Below are 26,326 nucleotides of genomic sequence, written 5' to 3'. Positions count from 1 at the left end.
AAGATTGAAGGTAAAAGAACAAGAAAAGGAATGGGAAAAGTTCATTTCAGTTCAGGAGTTGTTGTGATTGGAAGGTGCTGCCTGAAAGGGCGGTGGAAGCAGATTCAACAAGAGCATCCAAAAGGGAATTGGATCAATACTTGAAGGGGGTAAATTTGGAGGATTGTAGGGAAAAAGCAACCGAAAAGCTTGACAAAGAACAGGCACAATGGGCTGAATGGTCTCATCCTATTGCTGTTTCAGTTCGTGTCGCCTTTGCATTTGGTGAAATATTTTATGCTTCAGAATTGGATTTTAGATATACAACTTGCCATCACAAAGATATGCACAGCTGAGAGAGGCCATTCAACCCATTTTCCCATATACAACCCCACATTATGGGAGGCGATGGCCCAGTGGTATTATCGTTAGACTATTAATCCAGAAACTCAGCTAATGTTCTGGGGACCCGGGTTCGAATCCCGCCACGGCAGATGGTGGAATTTGAATTCAATAAAAATATCTGGAAATAAGAATCTACTGATGACCATGAAACCATTGTCGATTGTCAGAAAAACCCATCTGGTTCACTAATGTCCTTTAGGGAAGGAAATCTGTCGCCCTTACCCGGTCTGGCCTACATGTGACTCCAGAGCCACAGCAATGTGGTTGACTCTCAAATGCACTCGGGCAACTAGGGATGGGCAATAAATGCTGACCCAGCCAGCGACGCCCATGTCCCACAAATGAATTTTAAAAATTACAACACCCGCTGACATTTTGAAAGACTACATTGGCCTGAGTGGAACCATGGGGTAGGGGGTTGTGTGCGGCAGCCAGTCGATTTTCTCCAAGCGGTGCCTTATTAGTTAGTCAGTCCGAAGGTCAGTACTGAGGGAGTGCCGCACTGTCAGAGGGTCAGTACTGAGGGAGTGCTGCACTGTCAGAGGGTCAGTGCTGAGGGAGTGCCGCACTGTCAGAGGGTCAGTGCTGAGGGAGTGCTGCACTGTCAGAGGGTCAGTACTGAGGGAGTGCCGCACTGTCAGAGGGTCAGTCCAGAGGGAGAGCCGCACTGTCAGAGGGTCAGTGCTGAGGGAGTGCCGCACTGTCAGAGGGTCAGTACAGAGGGAGTGCCGCACTGTCAGAGGGTCAGTGCTGAGGGAGTGCTGCACTGTCAGAGGGTCAGTACTGAGGGAGTGCCGCACTGTCAGAGGGTCAGTGCTGAGGGAGCGCCGCACTGTCAGAGGGTCAGTACTGAGGGAGTGCTGCACTGTCAGAGGGTCAGTGCTGAGGGAGTGCCGCACTGTCAGAGGGTCAGTACTGAGGGAGTGCTGCACTGTCAGAGGGTCAGTACTGAGGGAGTGCCGCACTGTCAGAGGGTCAGTACTGAGGGAGTGCCGCACTGTCAGAGGGTCAGTACTGAGGGAGTGCCGCACTGTCAGAGGGTCAGTACTGAGGGAGTGCTGCACTGTCAGAGGGTCAGTACTGAGGGAGTGCGGCACTGCCAGAGGGTCAGTACTGAGGGAGTGCTGCACTGTCAGAGGGTCAGTACTGAGGGAGTGCTGCACTGTCAGAGGGTCAGTACAGGTAATATTTGAAGAGCTGGTTCTGGCCAATATTAAACCACCGATCGATATCACTGAAATCTGATCGTTATCACATCGCTGTTCGTGGCAGCTTGTTGTGTTCAGTCATTGGGCTGCTTTTTCTATACTCCCAGAGCACATTCAATTTGATTTGATTTGATTTGTGAAAAGTATTGTTTCTTGCGCGCTATCAGACAGAGCATACCGTTCATAGAGAAGGAAAGGAGAGAGTGCAGAATGTAGTGTTACAGTCATAGCTAGGGAGTAGAGAAAGGTCAACTTAATGCGAGGTCCATTCAAAAGTCTGACAGCAGCAGAGAAGAAGCTGTTCTTGAGTCGGTTGGTACGTGACTTTTGTACCTTTTTCCCGAAGGCAGAAGGAGGAAAAAAGAATGTCAGGGGTGCGTGGGATCCTTAATTATGCTGGCTGCTTTGCCGAGGTAGTGGGAAGTGTAGACAGAGTCAGTGGATGGGAGGCTGGTTTGCGTGATGGATTGGGCTACATTCACGACCTTTTGTATTTCCTTGCGGTTTTGGGCAGAGCAGGAGCCCATACCAAGCTGTGATACAACCAGAAAGAATGCTTTCTATGGTGCATCTGTAACAGTTGGTGAGAGTCGTAGCTGACATGCCAAATTTCCAGACATTTGGACGCTCTTGAGGTTTTGCAAGTTCATTTGAAAATGGAAACCTCGCGAATGCTGCTTCCTGTTACATCACAAGTAAATGTTTGCAAATACAACAGCAAACATCAGGGTGTTTGATTTTCCCCCTGTGCATGTTTCAAGGTTCGTTATGATATCTGACAACAGATACCACACGATAAAATTAAGGATTAACGTATTCCTTAGGCGACCAGGTGGGATTTTCAATCTGTGAAGCTTGTGTTCAAATCGTTCATTGTTGTGTGTTTAGTGGGTCCCACAATGAGGTTCTGAGCCGCATTTGCTTGAACATTAACTGTTTATTGATAACATTTAACTGCGTACACATACATACAGGGTACAGCCCAAGTGATACACTAACTCCATGCTTGCTTCATAAGATTTAGAAGCAGAATTAGTCCATTCGGTCCATCGAGTCCGCTCCGTCATTCGATCATGGCTGATATGCTCCTCATCCCCATTTTCCTGCCTTCTCCCCATAACCCTTCAACCCATTACCAATTAAAAATCTGTCTAACTCCTCCTTAAATTTACTCACTGTCCCAGCATCCACCGCACTTTGGGGCAGCGAATTCCACAGATTCACAACCCTTTGGGAGAAGTAGTTTCTCCTCAACTCTGTTTTAAATTTGCTGCCCCTTATCCTAAGACCTCTCGTCCTAGAATGCCCCACAAGAGGAAACATCCGCTCCACGTCTACTTTATCCATACCTTTTATCATCTTGTATACCTCAATTTGATCTCCCCTCATCCTTCTAAATTCCAGAGAATATCGGCCTAAACTGTTCAATCTCTCTTCATACGACAAACCCCTCACCTCTGGAATCAATCTAGTGAACCTCCTCTGAGCTGCCTCCAATGTCACTACATCTTTCCTCAAATAAGGGGACCAAAACTCTGCACAATACTCCAGATGCGGCCTCACCAATGCCTTGTACAGTTGCAACAATACTTCCTTACCTTTATATTCTATTCCTTTAGCTTCTATACTGATCTCTGTCTCCAGCCCACAATTGACTCCAGTCTCAGTCTCTTTCTATCAGTTTCCCAATTCCATATTAACCCTGACTATGCCAATTATCCTTACTACATTTTTTTCCCAGCAGGACCAGTATGTTGAATGTTCCTGGATGTTCCTGGGGCGGTACGGTGGCACAGTGGTCAACACTGCTGCCTCACAGCGCCTGGGACCTTTGTTTGATTCCCGGCTTGGGTCACTGTGTGGAGTTTGCACGTTCTCCCCGTGTCTGGGTGGGTTTCCTCCGGGTGCTCTGGTTTCCTCCAACAGTCTGAAAGTCGTGCTGGTTACGGTGCGTTGACCCGAACAGGTGCTGGAGTGTGGCGACTAGGGGAATTTCACAGGACCTTCATTGCAGTGTTAATGTAAGCCTTACTTGTGACTAATAAATAAACTTCAAAAAAAAGATGTTCTCCAACCCTGTTTCCTGCCATCGTACAGGAAGTTGGTGCTGTTGTCCTCATTGTTGTGCACCCGTTCCTATACCCTCCTGTTTGCCACTCCTATCTCTCCCTCACTCGCTCTGCCCATCTCCAATTTGCTCTTTATTCTTTCCCTGTCCTAGGAAGGTGTTTAATTTTGAGATACTCTTTAAATAAAACATTCTCACCTCTCTCCCCTCTGAAGAGCAGTCAGTGATGAGTAATAAATGGTGTGGCCCTGTCAGCAAAGCCCAAACCCCACAAATTAATCTTTAAAAAGATTGAAACAGAGTTTCCTCTAGTTATAGAGACCCGAACAGCACAGAAAAGGCCATTCAGCCCATTGGGTTTGCACCAACAATAACTCACACTGAACTCGCACTATTTCAATTTTCCAGCACTTCTCCCAAATCCTTGAATGTTCTGATGTTCCAAGTTTATTATTTTATTTAGTTATTAGTGTCACAAGTAGGCTTACATTAACACTGCAATGAAGTTACTATGAAAATCCCCTAGTCGCCACACTCCGGCGCCTGTTCAGGTACACTGAGGGAGAATTTAGCATGGCCAATGCACCCTAACCAGCACGTCTTTCCGACTGTGGGAGGAAACCGGAGCACCCGGAGGAAACCCACGCAGACACGGGGAGAACGTGCAGACTCCGCGCAGACAGTGACCTGAGGCTGGAATTGAACCTGGGTCCCTCGCGCTGCGAGGCAGCCGTGCCAACCACTGTGCCACCCTGCCACCATTTACACAGATTATTTTAGCATGAGGGGTAAGGGAATAGGATTTAGTGCAGAGGGCAGGAGAACCTGCTTCACACAGAGAGCTGGTGTGAGGCTCATTTCCGGAGTTCCTGTTTGAAGCAGAAACTGTGTCAACATTTGAGATTAGATTGGATAGGTGACAATAGAGAAGGAAACAATGGCGAGGCCTAGAAACAGGAGGGTAATTGTGACTAAATCTATTTGCTCGATGGCGGAAAATCATTGACACAGTCGTTTTGGCCTTGTGTTCAAATCCCACCATGATCACATCCCCAGGGTGGTCAGACATTTGGTTTTGTACCAGACAGTCTTGTTTTTAGCCAATCTGATAGCCAAAGGCTCCACATCCAGTATTTTGACCCATAGCCCACTTCCCTCAGTAAAACTGAACCTCACAGCATCAGGGGCCCGGGTTCAATTCCAGCCTCGGGTCACTGTCTATGTGGAGTTTGCACGTTCTCCCCGTGTCTGCGTGGGTTTCCTCCGGGTGCTCTGGCTTCCTCCCACCCTCCAAAGATTAGGTGGATTGGCCATGCTAAATTGCCCCATAGTGTCCAAAGATGTGTAGGCTAGGGGGATTAGCAATGATAACTTGTGCCTTAGTGTCCAAAAATGTGTAGTTTAGGGAGATTGGTGGGGTAAATGTGTGTGGTTACAGGGATGGGACTTGGGAAAGATGCCCTTTCGGAGGGCCGGTACAGACTTGATGGGCTGAATGGCCTCCTTCTGCACTGGAGGGATTCTAAAACATCAGGAGGCCAGTGCTTGTACCTTTCCCCACATGTAGCAGCCTCATTGTAGCAGGGATGCAAATACCAGAGTTTGTTTTGATATCTTTTCCCATCCTCTCAGCCCCCAAACCGCAACCCTGTCGCTATCACTCCAATGGCGTGGAATCTTCCAATCAGCTGACATCACCACACACGTGAAAGGTCATCCTCGTAACGACATCCTGTATGTGATGCTCAGCTGTGGCCAAGCTAGCCACATGTCCCAACCTGTGACACTCTCTGGACCCTACCATCCGCGGGGGACAAGGTGATTCTGGCGATGGATGGTGAATGTGTTACACATTGCAACGCACACCTTCCAACACCATCACTGGCGATGATGTTCAGAGAGATCTGGATGCAATGTGATGAAGAGGCCTGGGAGGGCATAAACATCAGCACCAAAGCAGCTGGGCCGAATGGCCACTTTCTGTGCTGTAAGCAGTGTTGCTGGAATTTTACACCCCACCCACCATGGGAATCGGAGCGGGCGAGGGGCGGACAATGAAAATGCCCGTTGACCTCAAGCGGGATTTTACGGTTTCGGGATGAGCGAAAATCCTGCCCCCTGTGACACTACAAAACCCTCCAAATGTCTGCACTCCTCCAACTTTGGGTTCCTGAGCATCCCCAATCCCCATCGCTCCACCATGGCCATGTCATCAGCTGCTTAGATCCTCAGTTCTGGAATTCACTCCCCGGACCTCTTCACCTCTCTTCCTACGAGACACCCCTTAAAACCTTTCAGCTATCCCTAGTATCTCCCCCTTTGGCTAAGCTGTAATTCTCTCCGTTTATGTTCCTGTGGGATAGCGTTACTTCATGAAAGGTGCTATATAAATGCAAACTTTTGTTGTTGTTGTGAGTGTGTTTTAACTTCTGGATATTTCAATGTAACCCCAATATGGAGAGGTGATACCAAAAATCACAGGCTGCAAAATAGTTTGCCCATGAAACCGGTGGCACGCTGGCACAGACGTTAACACTGCTGCCTCACAATGCCAGGAACCCGGGTTCAATTCCCGGCTTGGGTCACTGTCTATGCGGAGTCTGCACATTCTCCCCGTGTCTGCGTGGGTTTCCTCTGGACAGGTGCCAGAGTGTGGCGACTGGGGGAATTTCACAGTAACTTCATTGCAGCGTTAATGTAAGCCTTACTTGTGACTAACAAATAAATTTAACTTTTAGCCTTGCCCTCCCTCTGGTAGGACCTACATTTATTGACGCGTGAATGATGTTCAGAGGGTTGGTGTTGCTCAAGTAATGAAGACAAACTGTTGAGGGGCGGGTGGAGAGCTGACTGGTGGTGATTTAACCTGAGGGTCACCACACCTCAGGCAAGGGGGCAAGGTTAAGAAGGCGGGGCCTTCAATGAATAACCTCAGCCAGTACGGGAATTGAACCCACGCTGTTGGCATCGCTCTGCTTCACTAACCAGCCAACTGAGCTAAAACGATCCCCTCATGGTGATTGGAGTACAAGCAAAAGGAAGCCTTGCTTTAATTGCGCAGGACTATGGTGAGGTCACACCTGGAGCAACTATAGAACCATAGAATCCCTGCAGTGCAGAAAGAGGCCATCCGGCCCATCGAGTCTACACCGACTCTCCAAAAGAGCATTCCACCCAGGCCCGCCTCCCCCCCCCCCCCCCCCCCCCCCCCCGCCCCTCCTTCAGGATAAGGGGCCAATCATTTAAGAGTGAGATGAGGAAGAATTCGTTCACTCAGAGGGTTGAACCTTTGGAATCCTCTCTCCCGGAAAGTGGTGATGCTCCATTAATGAACATATCTAAGGCTGGGGTAGACAGAGCTTTGGTCTCTCGGGGAATCACTGGATATGGGGATCGAGCGGGGGAGTGGAGTTGAGGTGCAAGATTATTGTATTGAATGGGGAAGAAGGCTCGAGGGGCGTATGGTCCACTCCTGCTCCTATTTCCTGTGTGCTTGTTGGATATTGCGATTGAAAAATCAGCCTTTATGTTTAAGCAGTCACTCAGTCACTGGGGGAGCAAGGCGTCAGTGTGTCGAATGATTGAAATTGGAGTGGGGCAATGTTGGAGACGCTACTGTTCCTGATGGTTGTCCATTTCCATTCTAATTCGCCTTAATTGGGTGTTAATGTAGGCGGGCACAGTGGCACAATGGTTAGCACTGCTACCTCACAGCGCCAGGGACCTGGGTTCGATTCCTGGCTTGGTTCACAGTCTGCGCGGAGTCTGCATGTTCTCCCCATGTCTGCATGGGTTTCCTCTGGGTGCTCTGGTTTCCACCCACAGTCCAAAAGACGTGCTGGTTAGGTGGATTGGCCATGCTAAATTCCCCCTCAGTGTACCCGAACAGGCGCAGGGGATTTTCACAGTGACTTCATTGTAGTGTTACTGTAAGCCTGCTTGTGACAGTAATAAATAAACGTTAAATCTTTTAAAAATGCATAATGCCACCCCCATTCTAATATAAGTGATTTTTTTTTATCAGTCTGAGTGGAGATGATGATGGTGAATGGACAATGGAAACTGCAGTTTCTGCTCTGACTCATGATAACATCGATTACGTTTTATACGGGGCTAATTTCATCCAACACGAATGCTACCAAAGACCCGATGCAAAGAAAGAGGTAACGCAGATTTCACCTTGCTTCACACAGAGAATCTGATGGTGTCCAAATGGACTAAACTGATAAAAAATCACCTTGTTTTTGCAAAGAGTTTACATTTCCTGTCTCGCCAGTTGACTTGCTTTCAAACGGTTTATTGTTTTTGATATTCACCCTTACAGATAGGTCAGGTTTCTGGGTTCACTAAGGGAATAAGGGGATAGTGTGGGAAGGTGGCGCTGAGGTCAAAGTTTAGCCATGGCCTTGTCGAGTGGCGGACGGGTCCTCGAAGGGCCAAATATCCAACTCCAGCTCCTATTCCTTCCGGTCTTCCCTGTTCTGATGTACAGGTGACTCCAGTCCCACACTCTGCAGTTGACTCTCCGTTAAATACCCTGGGAGGTCACTCAGGTGTAAACACAGTTGCTGAAGGCAAATGGTCACCGTTGCCCCTTCAAGGGCGACAGGGGTGAGCAAATAACTGACAGCCTTGCCAGCAACAAAGAAATGAAAAAGTTCATTCGTTAAGTATCTGGTCACCACTCTGAAAGCATTGCTACAAATTTAACAAGACTACACTGGGAGTGTCCAGCTTGCTAAATAGTCCAATCTCCTGAGAGAACCGTCAGTCCATAATTAACCATGGTCTGTGAGGGGCCATTGACATCTCTGTGTTTTTGGAGGGAGATGAGTGATTATGGATTGAGAGGCAGCAATCCACATCAAGCACTGACCAGGAATCTCCCCCAGTCTTACCACCTGCTATGGGGGGCGTTTAAAGAATGTGGAGGCTGTCCAGCCAGTTAGGTTGCTGGAAGAATCAGGTCACAGAAAATGCCCTCTCATAAAAACTCCACACATTCTGATATGAAGTGACTTCAGACGCAAACCTCCCTTTCCTTGTTGGGAGCAATGTTCACTTATCCTGCCTGTAATGTTTGAAGATCTGGATCAGTTGAGCTGCTGTGCGCTGAGATCCTCCCAACCCGGAGATGCTGCTCATTCCATCTGGGATCTTTCGATGTGTGGCACATTGGCCAGAATTCTCCGACCTCACCTGTGACTGGGATTCTCCAGTCCCACTGCAGTGAATGGAGATTTGGCTGAGCGCCAAATTCTCCTGGCTGTGACGGCAGGGCAGGATCAGACAGAGAATTCCAGCCAGTGCCTCCCAGAGACCTCGGTCAGAGTGGGGCAGAGTCAGGGGAAGACAGGACATGACCCTTTTTTTGACCCTTCCCTCCCTCTTCCCTCTCTCTTCCCTCTCTCTTCCCTCCCTCTTCCCTCCCTCTTCCCTCCCTCTTCCCTCCCTCTTCCCTCCTTCTTCCCATCCTCTTCCCTCCCTCTTCCCACTCTCTTCCCTCTCCCTTCCCTCCCTCTTCCCACCCCATCCCTTCCACTTTCCTCTCTCTTCCCACCCTCTTCCCACCCTCTTCCCACCCTCTTCCCTCCCTCTTCCCTCCCTCTTCCCTCCCTCTTCCCTCCCTCTTCCCTCCCTCTTCCCACCCTCTTCCCACCCTCTTCCCTCCCACTTCCCTCCCACTTCCCTCCCTCTTCCTGCTCTCCCTGCCAGTGCTCAGCCTTGAACAGAGCACGTTTCAAACAGAATTGCCGTTAATCGGCCTGTCAGTATGTAATTACGCTCCAGAGCCGACTGCGGCCGGGAACACGTTTCCCGTCTATTCCTGGGCCCACCGAGTGCGTGTGTCCAACAGGTGACAAATTCAGGCCCGAAGCTCTGGAATTTCTCCCCTGGACATCTTTCACTCTCTTACCTCTTTCTCCTTCATTGATTTTTTATTCTTTCACAGGATGTGGGCGTCGCTGGCTGGGCCAGAATTTATCACCATTGAGAAGGCAGTGGTGAGCTGTCTTCTTGAACTGCTACAGTTCATGTGATGTAGGCACACCCACAGCGCTGTTAGGGTGGGAGTTCTGACCAAGCTTTTGGTCACCTGTCTTAATATCTCGTTAATTGGCTCAATGTCAATATTCCTCTGATCATGGAGCATCATGGGATGTTTCTCTACATTTAAAAATGTTAAATAAATGCAAGTTGTTGTTGTGCCTCATTTGCAATAACAACGTAAGAACTAGGAGCAGGAGTTGGCCATCTGGCCCCTCGAGCCTGCTCCGCCATTCAATAAGATCATGGCTGATCTTTTTATGGACTCAGCTCCACTTACCCGCCCGCTCACCATAACCCTTAATTCCTTTACTGTTCAAAAATGTATCTATCCTTGCCTTAAAAACATTCAATGAGGTAGCCTCAACTGCTTCACTGGGCCGGGAATTCCACAGATTCACAACCCCTTGGGTGAAGAGGTTCCTCCTCAACTCAGTCCTAAATCTGCTCCCCCTTATTTTGAGGCCATGCCCCCTAGTTCTAGTTTCACCCGCCAGTGGAAACAACTTCCCTGCTTCGATTTTATCTATTCCCTTCATAATCTTATATGTTTCTATAAGATCCCCCCTCATTCTTCTAAATTCCAATGAGTATAGCCCCGGTCTACTCAGTCTCACCTCATAAGCCAACCCTCTCAACTCTGGAATCAACCGAGTGAATCTCCCCTGCACCCCCTCCAGTGCCAATATATCCTTTAATCAAGGAGACCAAAACTGTACTCAGTACTCCAGGTGTGGCCTCGTTATGTAATGTTACATCATGGTCCCAGCTTAGACATAAATAAAACAGCAAGGACTCCCCCACTGTCTCCAACTTGCAGCTGAAACAGCTTCTTCCCTGCTGCTGTCAGACTTTTGAATGGACCTACCTCGCATTAAGTTGATCTTTCTCTGCACCCTAGCTATGACTGTAACACGATATTCTGCACTCTCTCCTTTCCTTCTCGATGAACGGTATGCTTTGTCTGTAAAGCGCGCAAGAAACAATACTTTTCACTGTGTGTTAATACATGTGGCAATAATAAATCAAATCCAATCAAATCCAATCAAATCCAATCAAATCCAATCAAATCCAATCAAATCCAATCAAATCCAATCAAATCCAATCAAATCAGCCCTCGGTGTTTTCCTGCAGCTCTACAGTTTGGATGGGATCGGGAAACTTATCGCCCTGCTGAGCAATGAGGATGTGGAGGTTCAGAGGGCAGTGTGTGGAGCCATCCGCAACGGAGTGTTCGAGGAGAACGAGAGCAAGGCCGAAGTTCAGGAACACAGCGGGCTCCAAAAGCTAGTCCAGTTACTGGGACAAACCAAAGACATTGAGACAAAGAAGCAAATCACTGGTGAGTTCATTGGAAAGTCAGCCTGAATATCGCCCGACGGGGTTTAACGTCAATCCCACCTTGGATACAATCACAGAATCGAACACCACAGGAAAAGGCCATTCGGCCCATTGTCTCTGTGCCGGATATTTTGAAACAACTACCCAATTAGTCCCACTTCCTGATTCTCCTCTTACAGCCCCTGAAAAACTTTTCATCAAATACTTTGATTTACTAGGATCCTACGGGACTCGATGGATTGAGTTATAAGGAGAGGCTGGATAGACTGGGACTTTTTCCCCTGGAGCATAGGAGGCTGTGGGGTGATCTTATAGAGGTCTATAAAATAATGAGGAGCATAAATCAGCTAGTCAATATCTTTTCCCAAAGGTAGGGGAATCTAAAACTAGAGGGCATAGTTTAAGGTGAGAGGGGAGAGATACAAAAGGGTCCAGAGGGGCAATTTTTTCACTCAGAGGGTGGTGAGTGTCTGGAACAAGGTGCCAGAGGTAGTAGTAGAGGTGGGTACAGTTTTGTCTTTTAAAAAGCATTTAGACAGTTGCATGGGGAAGATGGATATAGAGGGATATGGGCCAAATGCGGGCAATTGGGACTAGCTAAGTGGTAAAAACTGGACAGCATGAACAAGTTGGGCCGAAGAGCCTGTTTCCATGCTGTAAACCTCTATGACACTTTGACTTATCCAATTAAATTCCTTTCAAAAGTTACTGTTGACTCTGCCTCCACCAGCCTTTCAGGCAGCACAGTGCAGGTTATAACAACTTGCTGCAGAACTTTGTCCTTATACTCCTTCGCTGCCACCTCCTCTGCAACCCTCCCCCCCCGCAATGCCGAACCCCCAACCTATTAATGCTCTTTACCTTAATTACATTGTGTGGTATCAAATTCCATATTCTCACCACTTACTGAGTAAACAAATCTCATCACCATTGGGACATAGGAAGTGGGAGTGGGAGTGGGAGTGGGCCTTACGGCCCCTCGGGCCTACTCCGCTATTTAACTGGATTATAGCTGATATTTACTTCAATTTTCCCCACGCTATCTCCATATGCCCTGATAACTTTAACACCGAGAAATCAGTTGATCTCCCTCTTGAACATGCTCAATGGCTGAGATTCTGGGGTAGGAAATTCCAAAGATTCACCACCCTCTGAGTGAAGAAATCCCTCACCATCTCAACAGTGTCCCCTGGTTTTGAACTGCCACCAGCACACAACAGCGGGGTTTAAGTCTACAAGAGAAATATTGCTTAACTGGAACTGAGATAGTGATAAGTTAGAAATTAGAATTGTTTCCTTGCATGTTTGAAGATTGTTTAATGATTAAGAGTTAAAATGCTTCATTTTGTTGGAGTTACACTTAAACAGTGTCATGAATGAAGCTTGTTTTGATAAAAAGATCCCTAATTTATCAGTGGAATTATGCTGGAGTGAAACATCCTATCCTCACATTCATACCAAATAGAACCATTGTTGGGATCCAGTCCAGCTTCCTAATATAGTTTGGGGGTTTCTGGTCTGGCACACTAATAGTGACCATTTATCACATCTTTTAGAATAGATTCTATTATTTTCCCCACTACCTATGTGAGGCTAACAGCTCTGTAGTTCCCCCAACTTCTCTCTCCCTCCGTGCTGAAATAGTGGGGTTTAGTGTATTTGCTATCTTCCAATCTGCAGACACTCTTCCTGAACTCCCTGTTAGATTTATTAGTGACTATATTACAGTTACGGTTCCTAGTTTTGGACTCCCCAATGAGCAGAAACATCTTCTCTACGTCGACCCTATTGAACCCCTTCATAACTTTACAGATCAGGTATCAGGCCACAGCTCCAGTCTCTCCTCTCCACTGAAATGACTCCAGTCTGTTCAATCTTTTCCGATAGATCCCACGACCGGGATTTTATGACCTCGCTTGGGCAAGGCTTCAAAAATCCTGCCCAAAACCAATGGAGAATTTCGTTCTGTGAGCCTCCTCCGTCCCGATTCTGGGGTAAAATTCCGGCCCCCATCTCAGTCCGGGATCATCCTAGTCTTTTCTGCACCTTTTCTAGTTTCTCAATTATCCTCTTTTGAAGTTGACTTTATAACAACAGCAGTTTATATTTATACAGTGCCATTACCGGCAGCACAGTGGCACAGCGATTAACACTGTTGCCTCCAGGGACCCGGGTTCGATTCCCGGCTCGGGTCACTGTCTGTGCAGAGTCTGCACATTCTCCCCGTGTCTGCGTGGGTTTCCTCCGGGTGCTCCGGTTTCCTCCCACAGTCTGAAAGACGTGCTGGTTAGGTGCACTGGCCGTGCTAAATTCTCCCTCAGTGTTACCCGAACAGGCGCCGGAGTGTGGCAACCGGGGGATTTTCACAGTAACTTCAATGCAGTGTTAATGTAAAGCTACTTATGACACTAATACATTTTTTAAAAAATTAATGTAATCAAACAGCCCAAGGCACTTCACGGGAGGATTGTCAAACAATGGCCATATAAGGAGATATTAGGTCATGTGATAAAATGCTTGGTCAGTGAGGTTGTTTTAAGAAGTGTCTTCAAGGAGGAAAGTGAGGGAGAGAGGCGGAGAAGATTAGGGAGGGAATTCCAGAGCATAGGGCTCAGGCAACTGAAGGCACGGCCACCGACAGTGGAACGATTAAAATCATGGAACTGAAGATGTCAGAATTGGAGAATTGTCGACATCTCGGAGGGTTCAGGGGTCAGAAGAGATTACAGAGATAGGGAGGGTGGTTTCAAAATCAGGGTGAGAATCTTTAAACTAAGCCCTTGCTTGACTGGCAGTCAATGTAGATCAGCAAGAACAAGGGGTAATGGGGGAAGGAGATAGAATCATAGAATCCCTACAGTGCAGAAAGAGGCCATTCGGCCCATCGAGTCTACACCGACAACAATCCCACCCAGGCCCTATCCCCGTAACCCCACGTATTTGCCTCACTAGTCCCTCGAACCTATGCATCCCGGGATACTAAGGGGCAATTTAGCACAGCCAATGCACCTAACCCGTGCATCTTTGGACTGTGGGAGAAAACCGGAGCACCCGGAGGAAACCCACGTAGACACGGGGAGAACATGCAAACTCCACACAGACAGTGACCCAAGGCCAGGAATTGAACCCAGGCCCCTGGCGCTTTGAGGCAGCAGCGCTAATCACTGTGCCAGATGTGGTGTGAGTTGAAACTCAGACAGCAGAGTTTGGAATGGTCTCGAGATGATGGGAAAAAGAAGAGGGGAAATCCGTCAGGAGGGTGCTGGGATATTCTAGACTGGAGGAGCTGGTGCTGTAAGAAGTTTAACAACACCAGGTTAAAGTCCAACAGGTTTATTTGGTAGCAAAATCCACACAAGCTTTCGGAGCCTTAAGCCCATTCTTCACCTGAAGAAGGAGCTTAAGGCTCCGAAAGCTTGTGTGGCTTTTGCTACCAAGTAAACCTGTTGGACTTTAACCTGGTGTTGTTAAACTTCTTACTGTGTTTACCCCAATCCAACGCCGGCATTGCCACATCCAGGAGCTGGTGCTGCCAGGAGCTGTCCAGACCTAGCTGCTAATATAGAATTTCCAGCATCTTGATCGAATTTGTGAAGCTGTGAGCTGTGGGGAGGGAGATTGTGTCAGTTTAAGGAGTAAATGTAGTTCCCTATTTCAGATTGGAAAGCTGTCTTCACCTAAGTTTGTTTTCCAACACTTCAGGTTTACTGTGGAACCTGTCTTCGAATGAACACCTGAAAGCGGAAATGATCCAAAGAGCGCTAACCCCCCTGACAACCTCAATCATCATCCCCTTCTCAGGCTGGCCAGATGGGGATGTCAAGAACTTTGATATAGACCCCGACATCTTCTACAACACCACTGGCTGTATGAGGTGAGCTGCCCTTTAACCCCACACAGAGACGGCAGAGTTACAGAAGGCAAGGTCAGCGCAGTTATAACCATGCCAGTTGTGAATCAGCGGTCAGTGTTTTAATCTCTGTCAGAGGGTCAGTGCTGAGGGAGTGCTTCACTGTCAGAGGGTCAGTGCTGAGGGAGTGCTTCACTGTCAGAGGGTCAGTGCTGAGGGAGTGCCGCACTGTCAGAGGGTCAGTACTGAGGGAGTGCTTCACTGTCAGAGGGTCAGTGCTGAGGGAGTGCTGCACTGTCAGAGGGTCAGTGCTGAGGGCATGCTGCACTGTCAGAGGATCAGTGCTGAGGGAGTGCTGCACTGTCAGAGGGTCAGTACTGAGGGAATGCTTCACTGTCAGAGGGTCAGTGCTGAGGGAGTGCTGCACTGTCAGAGGGTCAGTGCTGAGGGAGTGCCGCACTGTCAGAGGGTCAGTGCTGAGGGAGTGCTGCACCGTCAGAGGGTCAGTACTGAGGGAGTGCTGCACTGTCAAAGGGTCAGTGCTGAGGGAGTGCTGCACTGTCAGAGGATCAGTACTGAGGGAGTGCCGCACTGTCAGAGGGTCAGTACTGAGGGAGTGCCACACTGTCAGAGGGTCAGTACTGAGGGAGTGCCGCACAGTCAGAGGGTCAGTACTGAGGGAGTGCCGCACTGTCAGAGGGTCAGTACTGAGGGAGTGCTGCACTGTCAGAGGGTCAGTGCTGAGGGAGTGCCGCACTGTCAGAGGGTCAGTGCTGAGGGAGTGCTGCACTGTCAGAGGATCAGTGCTGAGGGAGTGCCGCACTGTCAAAGGGTCAGTACTGAGGGAGTGCCGCACTGTCAGAGGGTCAGTACTGAGGGAGTGCCGCACTGTCAGAGGGTCAGTGCTGAGGGAGTGCTGCACTGTCAGAGGGTCAGTGCTGAGGGAGTGCCGCACTGTCAGAGGGTCAGTACTGAGGGAGTGCCGCACTGTCAGAGGGTCAGTACTGAGGGAGTGCCGCACTGTCAGAGGGTCAGTACTGAGGGAGTGCTGCACTGTCAGAGGGTCAGTGCTGAGGGAGTGCTGCACTGTCAGAGGATCAGTACTGAGGGAGTGCCGCACTGTCAGAGGGTCAGTACTGAGGGAGTGCCGCACTGTCAGAGGGTCAGTACTGAGGGAGTGCCGCACTGTCAGAGGGTCAGTACTGAGGGAGTGCTGCACTGTCAGAGGGTCAGTGCTGAGGGAGTGCTGCACTGTCAGAGGGTCAGAACTGAGGGAATGCTTCACTGTCAGAGGGTCAGTGCTGAGGGAGTGCTGCACTGTCAGAGGGTCAGTGCTGAGGGAGTGCCGCACTGTCAGAGGGTCAGTGCTGAGGGAGTGCTGCACCGTCAGAGGGTCAGTACTGAGGGAGTGCTGCACTGTCAGAGGGTCAGTGCTGAGGGAGTGCTGCACTGTCAAAGGGTCACTGCTGAGGGAGTGCTGCACTGTCAGAGGATCAGTACTGAGGGAGTGCCGCACTCTCAAAGGGTCAGTACTGAGGGAGTGCTGCACTGTCAAAGGGTCAGTGCTGAGGGAGTGCTGCACTGTCAGAGGATCAGTACTGAGGGAGTGCCGCACTGTCAGAGGGTCAGTACTGAGGGAGTGCCACACTGTCAGAGGGTCAGTACTGAGGGAGTGCCGCACTGTCAGAGGGTCAGTACTGAGGGAGTGCCGCACTGTCAGAGGGTCAGTACTGAGGGAGTGCTGCACTGTCAGAGGGTCAGTGCTGAGGGAGTGCCGCACTGTCAGAGGGTCAGTGCTGAGGGAGTGCTGCACTGTCAGAGGATCAGTGCTGAGGGAGTGCCGCACTGTCAAAGGGTCAGTACTGAGGGAGTGCCGCACTGTCAGAGGGTCAGTACTGAGGGAGTGCCGCACTGTCAGAGGGTCAGTGCTGAGGGAGTGCCGCACTGTCAGAGGGTCAGTGCTGAGGGAGTGCCGCACTGTCAGAGGGTCAGTGCTGAGGGAGTGCTGCACTGTCAGAGGGTCAGTGCTGAGGGAGTGCCGCACTCTCAAAGGGTTAGTGCTGAGGGAGTGCTGCACTGTCAGAGGGTCAGTGCTGAGGGAGTGCCGCACTGTCAGAGGGTCAGTGCTGAGGGAGTGCCGCACTGTCAGAGGGTCAGTGCTGAGGGAGTGCCGCACTGTCAGAGGGTCAGTGTTGAGGGGATGCGGCACTATCAGAGGGTGAATGCTGAGGGAGTGCTGCACTGTCAGAGGGTCAGTACTGAGGGAGTGCTGCACTGTCAGAGGGTCAGTACTGAGGGAGTGCTGCACTGTCAGAGGGTCAGTACTGAGGGAGTGCCGCACTGTCAGAGGGTCAGTGCTGAGGGAGTGCTGCACTGTCAGAGGGTCTGTGCTGAGGGAGTGCCGCACTGTCAGAGGGTCAGTGCTGAGGGAGTGCCGCACTGTCAGAGGTTCAGTCTCTGTATTTACTATGTGTCTGTGCTCTTTAATGCTGAGAGGTATTTGTGGGACTTTGATGAATGATTGTGATATCGATGTGGATGAAGACGGGCCATGCAGCCCAGCTTAAAAATGACTAGAAATAATGCATTTATATGGCGCCTTTCCCAGCCACTGCATTTCCAAAGTATTTTATAGCCATTGAACTTATGAAATGCAGCCACTTATGTAATCCAGCGAGTGCAATTTATGCACAGCAAGCTCCCACACAAACGGCAATAATAATCAGATAATCTAGTTTAGTGATGTTGATTGAGGGATAAATATTGGCCAAGACATCAGGGATAACACCTGCCATTCTCCTCCTCCCCACTGCCCGCTCCTCTCTGAATTATTGCCATGAGGCCTCACCATCCACCTGACAGGTCTCTGATTCAACCTCTCAGCTGAGGACAGCGCCTTCAACAATGCAGGGCTCCGCCAGTTCCCCACTGGGGTGTCAGCCTGGACTTACGTACTCACATGGGGACTTGATCCCACGACAATTCTAACTCAAATGCAAGAGAGCTGCCAATTACTGAGCCAGAACTGAAACACACCTGGATCAAATAACTAAATAATTCCCTAACCAGAGGGTCAGGATTTCAGATAAATAGCAAATGAACCAGTGGGAGATGGGAGTTTTTCACACAGCAAGTGGTTGTTTTCTGGAACGCTGCCTGGAAGGGCGATGGAAGCAGGTTCGGTAGAAACGTTCGAAAAGGAATTGGATAAATACTTTGAAAGGAAAGTTTTGTTAGGCAGTTGCTGTAGATGGGATAAGGTATTTAAGAGCAGAGTCTCGGAGATCCCTGTTTGGGGCTATTGTTGCAGCAATAGACATTTACTTTTTGGCAATGTTTGAAGTGGGAACTGGAACATGGAATAATTGAATATGTGGTGTAGGTGCCTCATTCAGGAAACTCCAGCCCAAGTATTGTTTTAAACATCGTTTCTGAGCGAGTTGTTCTGGGTGGCACAGTGGTTAGCACTGCTGCCTCACAGCGCCAGGGACCCGGCCTTGGGTCACAGTCTGTTGGAGTTTGCACGTTGTCTGCGTGGGTTTCCTCCGGGTGCTCCGGTTTCCTCCCACACTCCAAAGATGTGCGGGTTAGGTGGATTGGCCGTGCTAAATTGTCCCTTAGTGTCCCAAGGTGTGTAGGTTAGGGGGATTGGCCATGGCAAATGCGCGGGCTTATGGGTATAGGGTAGGGGGTGGGGTCACAGGCAATGGCCTAGGTAAGAGGCTCTTTCAGAGGATTGGTGCAGAATCAATGGGCTGAATGGCCTCCTTCTGCACTGTAGGGATTCTATGTAATGATCTGGAATGTGCTGCCTGAAATGTAGACGCTGTCTTTCAGAAGGAAATTGGATCAATCCTTGGAAAGGAACCAGTTGCTGGGTAAGGGAGAAGGTGCAGGGAAGTGAGGCTAATTGAATAGCTCACAGCCGGCACAGACAGGATGGGCCGAATAGCCTCCGGCTGTGCTATATCATTCTACGAGTCTGTGTGGAGGAAGTTTTTGAAATTTCTATCCGTCTGTACATGCCCCTTTAAACCGCCGTCAGACTTTCTAACCCTGTGATTTCACTGGAATTTGTACTGTGGGCGGGGAATCCACTACACAGTGAGAATCAGCTCAGCGATGAGAGGCTGCATATCTAACCATTCAACTTCCTTCACCTGAGGATCTCAGAGTTCCAGCAGTGACCTTTAGATCTCCATGCTTGTGAATCTCTGAAGCAATCAGGGAATCGAGCGCACACGCTCAGTCCTCCCACAGCCGACTGTTCATAGAATCATAGAATCCCTACAGTACAGAGGGAGGCCATTCAGCCCATCAAATCTGCACCGACCACAATCCCACCCAAGCCCTGTTCCCGTAACCTCGTATATTTACCCTGCTAATCCCCCCGAAACTAGGGTCAATTTAGCACAGCCAATCAACCTAACCCGCACATCTTTGGACTGTGGGAGGAAACCGGAGCACCCGGAGAAAACCCACGCAGACACAGTTCCCAGTAGTAATTAGCGAGTACAATTCTCTGTAACCACGCACTTGTGTAAAGAAATGCTTCCTGACATCAGCCCCGAAAGCTCTAATTTTAAACATGTATCTCCTTGTTCCGGATTCCCCCCCGAGAAAGGAAATGGTTTTGTTCTATCCAGCCAACCAAATCCCTCAATCATTTGCAACGCCGCAAATTAGGTCACCCTTAATCTTCTATTCTCAACCGTCATCACAATGGAGTCCCAGTATTATTCTGGTGAATCTCTGCACTGCACCCCCAGCAAAGGCACCCTCCTGAGGGCATTGCCAGAGGATTTGAGTCAAGATGTCTCACAGAAATTATACAGAGCCTTGGTGAGATTGTGTACTGTTTGTGTCTCTTTATTTGTTGAAGTTTCACGAGACATTCTGTGGAGTTGCCGGCTTTGGACTGGGGTGAACACAGTAAGAAGTCTCACAACACCAGGTTAAAGTCCAACAGGTTTAATTGGTAGCACGAGCTTTCGGAGCACTGCTCCTTCATCAGGGGCAATGCTCCGAAAGCTCGTGCTACCAAATAAACCTATTGGACTTTAACCTGGTGTTGTGAGGCTACTTACTGCACAAGACATTGGTATGGCCACACTTGGAATACTGCGTACAATACTGGTCACCCTATTATAGAAAGGATATTATTAAATTAGAAAGAGTACGGAAAAGATTTACTAGGATGCTACCAGGACTTGATGGTTTGAGTTATAAGGAGGGATTGGACAGACTGGAGTGTTTTTCGCTGGAGTGTAGGAGGCTGAGGGGTGATCTGATAGAGGTCTATAAAATAATGAGGGGCACAGATCAGCTAGATGGTCAATATCTTTTCCCACAGGTAGGGGAGTCTAATACTAGAGGGCATAGGTTTAAGGTGAGAGGGGAGAGGTACAAAAGAGTCCAGAGGGGCAGTTTTTTCACACAGAGGGTGGTAAGTGTCTGGAACAAGCTGCCAGAGGTAGAGGCAGGTACAATTTTATCTTTTATAGGGAATTGGACAGTTACATGGGTAAGATGGGTATAGAGAGATATGGGCCAAACATGGGCAATTGGGACCCGCTTTAGGGGTTAAAAAAGGGGTGGCATCGACAAGTTGGGCCGAAGGGTCTGTTTCCATGCTGTAAACCTCTATGACTCTATGACTTAAGGAAGGGTATACTCAGCAAAGAGGGAATGCAACAAAGTTTCACCAGACTGATCCTCAGGATGGCAGGAATGTCGTGTGAGGAGCAATTGAGGAGGCTGGACCTGTATTCTCTCAAGTTTAGAACAGTGATAGACAACCTAGGTGATGCGCGATTAAATCACTCGGGAGGCTAGATTGTACCCGGGAAATAAAGGCTTTTATTACTAACAAGAATGGAGCACACTATATACAATACAATCCCAGACTGAAGGGTCACCAGGCAGTGCAGTGACCTTTATACTCCTCCAGGTAGGCGGAGCCAACTGGAGTGTACCACAGAACAATATCAACAGGTAGAACAGCCCAACCCTAACCCCAACAGTGACAACAGTAACATATCTACAAGTACCCATAGTGCTGACCATCTATGGTTCAGTACCCATAGTGGTAACCAACTATGGTTCACCACACTAGGTTACATACATTTCACAGCCGCTGGATTTCCCAAAGTACTTTAATGCCATTGAACTTATGAAACGTAATCCAGCGAGTGCAATTTATGCACAGCAAGCTTCCACACAAAGGGCAATAATAATCAGATAATCTAGTTTAGTGATGTTGATTGAGGGATAAATATTGGTCAGGACATCAGGGATAACACCCACCAACCCCCCGCCCACCCCACCCCCAAAAGAAATCAAAGGGTTGTAACTACATGACACACGATTTGGGTGTAGCTCTTCCAAAGGGGCAGCACAGACATGATGAACCAAATGGCCCTCTTCAGTGTTATGTTATTCTCTGATTCTGTAAGCCTAACTCCATCTAGATTCTGAATGTTTAAATAGTTACCTGATGCGAAGAATTCACACCATATACAAGATAGGGCAGGACGGTGGCGCAGTGGTTAGTGCTGTTGCCTCACAACGCCAGGGACCCCGGTTAAATTCTGGCCTTGCATCACTGCGTGAAGTTTGCACATTCTCCCGTGTCTGCGTGGGTTTCCTCCGGGTGCTCTGGTTTCCTCCCACAGTCCAAAGATGTGCTGGTTAGGTTGATTGGCCATGCTAAATCATTCCTTAGTGGCCAAAAAGGTGTAGGTTAGGGGGTTAGTAGGGTAAATACATGGGGTTATGGGGATAGGGCCTGAGTAAGTTTATTTATTAGTGTCACAAGTAAGCTTACATTCACACTGCAATGAAGTTACTGTGAAAATCCCCGAGTCGCCGCACTCCGGCGCCTGTTCGGGTACACTGAGGGAGAATTTAGCATGGCCAATGCACCCTAACCAGCATGTCTTTGGAGTGTGGGAGGAAACCAGAGCACCCGGAGGAAACCCGCGCAGGCACGGGGAGAACGTGCAGACTCCGCACAGACAGTGACCCAAGCCAGGAATTGAACCCAATTCCCTGGCGCTGTGAGACAGAAGTGCTAACCACTGTGCCACCGTGCTGCCCAGTAAGATGCTCTGTTGGAGAGTCGGTGTGGACTTGATGGGCCGAATGGAGCCTGTCTGCACTGCAGGGACTCAGTGATGCTATAAGACTTGTTCTGTGTGTTTTTTTATACATATATACATGCACGCAAAGATTAAACGCTGGCTTACAGATATACAATCGACCGTATCAAAACCTTTCCTAATCTGAATGGCTTCTCTCAAGTGACCCACTTAGCCTTTTATTTTCTTGAGAGGAAAGAGTTCCGCCTTTTCAGTCCCATGGTTAATATAGTGGAATTTATACACAGACAGACAGACAATCCTCATCTACTGAGGTGTTAGGGGTCTGAATGTCTGGCCAGAGGCGAATTAAGCAAGCAGAAAATAACAGATATTCGCTTTCAGGGGCAGACCACACCCGTGGGAGAGTCTCTCGTTGTAGCAACAGCTCCGATGACTTGCCAGTGTGCCAAGTTTTAACACATGACTTGACACAAAGTAGTGGGTGCGTGAATATCGAGAGGGCGGGAAGCTGGCTGCTCACTCTCCCAGGCACAGCTGTTATTTACTTAAAGGGACAGGCACGCATGTTTGGATGCTTGAATTGGCTGGGAAACAGCAAATGGAGAAATACTGGAAATACTCCGGCAGCGCCCTGTGGAGGGAGAAACCGAGTGAACGGACAGGATTGTCCTCCCCCTCCGCGGGTGTGTGAACGCTGGCAGGGACCGTACGATCCCGCTGGCGTAAACAGCAGCAAGATTTTAGCAAACCTTTCAGGTCAATGAAAATCTGAGTGACATGGCCGGTTTTATCCAAGTTTTAACCTACGTCTTTAACCAGGATTTTGGCGCTCTAAGCTAATGTTTCTTTCTGTGGCTTGTGTCACAGTCTCCTTAGAGACCGATAACCTTAAAAAGGAATTGAATTTTTGTAAAAGCCAATGGAAATAACCAAATGGCACGAGCGCACTTTTCAAGACTCGTACTTTAACAAACAAAGAGGCCAGAAAGAGGCCATTCTGCCCATCGAACCTGCCCAAGCAACAAACCCACCCTGATCCTATCCCCGTAACCCCACGTATTTACCCTAGCTAATCCCCCTGACACTAAGCGGCAATTTAGCATGGCCAATCCACCACCTAACCAGCATGTCTTTCGGACTGTGGGAGGAAACCGGAGCACCCGGAGGAAACCCACGCAGACACAAAGAACAAAGAACAATACAGCACAGGAACAGGCCCTTCGGCCCCCCAAGCCCGCGCCGCTCCCCGGTCCAGGATTGAATCCTGAATCCAGGATCCCCGCCCAATTTTCCAGCCTATCTACATACCAATATCCTATCCACCGAGCTGTCCCTCACAGCTACGATGCTTTGTTCATTACAACCTATTAACTTACCCCCACCCCCCCATTCCAGACCATGTGATCTCCAGGGAGAGGCGAAAACCCAGAGTGAAAAACCCCAGGGCCAATATGGGGGAAAAAAAATCTGGGAAATTCCTCTCCGACCCCCTGAGGCGATCGAAACGAGTCCAGGAGATCACAATGGCCCCGATCGGAAAATGCTTCCCAACCCTAGTCATTTCCACTTCCACGAACACCATATGAATTCCCTGCCCCCGAGACAGGTTCCCAACTATCCGCAGTCTCACTCTGTACTGGCACCAGCAAGATGATCATAGAATGAAGCCTTGAAACGAGAAACCAGGAACAATTAGCCCGCGCCGCTCCCTGGTCCAAACTAGACCACTCTTTTGTATCCCTCCATTCCCACTCCGTTCATATAGCTGTCTAGATAAGTCTTAAACGTTCCCAGTGTGTCCACCTCCACCACCTTGCCCGGCAACACATTCCAGGCCCCCACGACCCTCTGTGTGAAATATGTCCTTCTGATATCTGTGTTAAACCTCCCCCCCTTCACCTTGAACCTATGACCCCTCGTGAACGTCACCACCGACCCGGGGAAAAGCTTCCCACCGTTCACCCTATCTATGCCTTTCATAATTTTATACACCTCTATTAAGTCTCCCCTCATCCTCCGTCTTTCCAAGGAGAACAACCCCAGTTTCCCCAATCTCTCCTCATAACCAAGCCCCTCCATACCAGGCAACATCCTGGTAAACCTCCTCTGTACTCTCTCCAAAGCCTCCACGTCCTTCTGGTAGTGTGGTGACCAGAACTGGACGCAGTATTCCAAATGCGGCCGAACCAACGTTCTATACATCTGCAACATCAGACCCCAACTTTTATACTCTATGCCCCGTCCTATAAAGGCAAGCATGCCATATGCCTTCTTCACCACCTTCTCCACCTGTGACGTCACCTTCAAAGATCTGTGGACTTGCACACCCAGGTCCCTCTGCGTCTCTACACCCTTTATGGTTCTTCCATTTATCGTGTAGCTCCTCCCTACATTATTCCCACCAAAATGCATCACTTCGCATTTATCAGGATTGAACTCCATCTGCCATTTCCTTGCCCAAATTTCCAGCCTATCTATATCCTTCTGTAGCCTCTGACAATGTTCCTCACTATCTGCAAGTCCTGCCAGTTTTGTGTCGTCCGCAAACTTACTGATCACCCCAGTTACTCCTTCTTCCAGATCATTTATATAAATCACAAACAGCAGAGGTCCCAATACAGAGCCCTGCGGAACACCACTAGTCACAGGCCTCCAGCCGGAAAAAGACCCTTCCACTACCACCCTCTGTCTTCTATGACCAAGCCAGTTCTCCACCCATCTAGCCACCTCCCCCTTTATCCCATGGGATCCAACCTTTTTCACTAGCCTACCATGAGGGACTTTGTCAAATGCTTTACTAAAGTCCATATAGACAACATCCACGGCCCTTCCTTCGTCAACCATTTTGGTCACTTCTTCAAAAAACACCACCAGGTTCGTGAGGCATGACCTCCCTCTCACAAAACCATGTTGACTATCGTTAATGAGTTTATTCCTTTCTAAATGCGCATACATCCTATCTTTAAGAATCTTTAAGACACGGGGAGAATGTGCAAATGTTGAATCAGCTGAAATTGCCTTTTGTGTTCTCGTCCCAGAATCTGGGGGAGAGGAACATCTCGTGATTTACCCCATTAGTTAGATTGGTTCAGCTCCAATTACTTCAAGCTGTAATATAAGAACACAAGTAATAGCAACAGGAGTGGCCACCAGCCCCTTCGAGCCTGCCCCGCCATTCAATACTATCATGGCTGATCTGTGCCGGCCTCAGCTCCTTCTCTGTGCCATTTCCCCGTCACCCTCTATTCCTTGATCTATCAAATATTTATCCACTTTAAATACTTCTAATGATCCAGCCTCCACTACCCTTTGGGGCAGAGAATTCCAGAGATTCATCACCCTCTGTGAGAAGAGATTTCTCAGTTTTAAATGACCAGCCCTTTATCTTGTAGCGATGTCCCCTTGTTCGAGATTCTCCCCCCCCCAGTGAAAACATCTCACCATTTACCCTGTCAAGCCCCATGGCTTGAATAAAGTCACCCCTCACTCTTCTAAACTCCAAGGAATATAAACCCAAACTATTTAGTCTCTCTTGATAGGACAACCCTCTCATCCCAGGAATTAGCCTGGAGAATCTCTGTTGGGCTGCCTCCAACGTTACTATATCCTTTTTAAGGTAAGGGGACCAAAACTGTACACAGTATTCCAGGCGAGGCCTCACTAACACTCTGTACAATTCCAACAAAACCTCCCTATTCTTAAACTCCAACCTCTTTGCAATAAAGGCCAAAATGTCATTTGCCTTCCTAACGACTTGTCGGACCTGTAATTTGCTGAGGGTGTGACTGCTAACAGCATGGAGAGGTTAACACAATATCTGGTATCTCGGAGAACAATGTAACCAACAATCTATCTCCTTAAGGACTGAGAAAGAAAGAGAGGACTGAGGGAGTCGGAAATCTTGGGAATTGGAATCAAGTCAACTCCAGAAAGAGAAATAAATGTTGGATTAAGAGAGAGAAGAAAAGATATAGAAATGTAAAATGAGGAAAAACCGCTAAACTGAAAAGTCTCTGAGAATAGTTTACTGGCGGCAGGAATGAGGTTCAGAGTTTTAATGATTCCCTTTCTGGGTCAGAGAGGTTGAGTGGCATTGTAGAACAGAAAGCGCCTCAGTGAGAGGGTCCTTACGCTGTTGACTACTAGCCTTAACTTTCTGCACTGGCTTTGGGTAATTAAGGTGTAAATGCATCGAGGAGTTGGGATATCAACCAGAGGAACTCCATTCAAACACGTGGGCCAGAATTCTCTGGCCGTTCACGCGGGTGGGATTCTCTGGCTGGTGGACAGCCCCGCCCGTGGGTTTAGAATCCCTACAGTGCAG

The 26,326-nt window shown here is 48.8% G+C and overlaps 1 protein-coding gene across 1 annotated transcript in view; it reads left to right on the top strand.

Annotated features, from left to right (window-relative positions):
- pkp2 (plakophilin 2) overlaps window positions 1–26,326 on the top strand; it is a 71,832-nt gene that overhangs the window by 14,978 nt on the left and 30,528 nt on the right. Inside the window, exons 4-6 of the mRNA XM_078219539.1 lie at window positions 7,685–7,823; window positions 10,843–11,050; window positions 14,752–14,923. Of these exons, the coding sequence (XP_078075665.1) occupies window positions 7,685–7,823; window positions 10,843–11,050; window positions 14,752–14,923 (519 nt within the window). The remainder of the gene's footprint in view (window positions 1–7,684; window positions 7,824–10,842; window positions 11,051–14,751; window positions 14,924–26,326) is intronic.

The sequence above is a fragment of the Mustelus asterias genome, chromosome 9 (genome assembly GCF_964213995.1).
Source record: "Mustelus asterias chromosome 9, sMusAst1.hap1.1, whole genome shotgun sequence".
NCBI classification, from domain to species: domain Eukaryota; kingdom Metazoa; phylum Chordata; class Chondrichthyes; order Carcharhiniformes; family Triakidae; genus Mustelus; species Mustelus asterias.
Note: the sequence above shows the minus strand (reverse complement) of the source record. Positions and strands in the feature narration are given on the sequence as shown.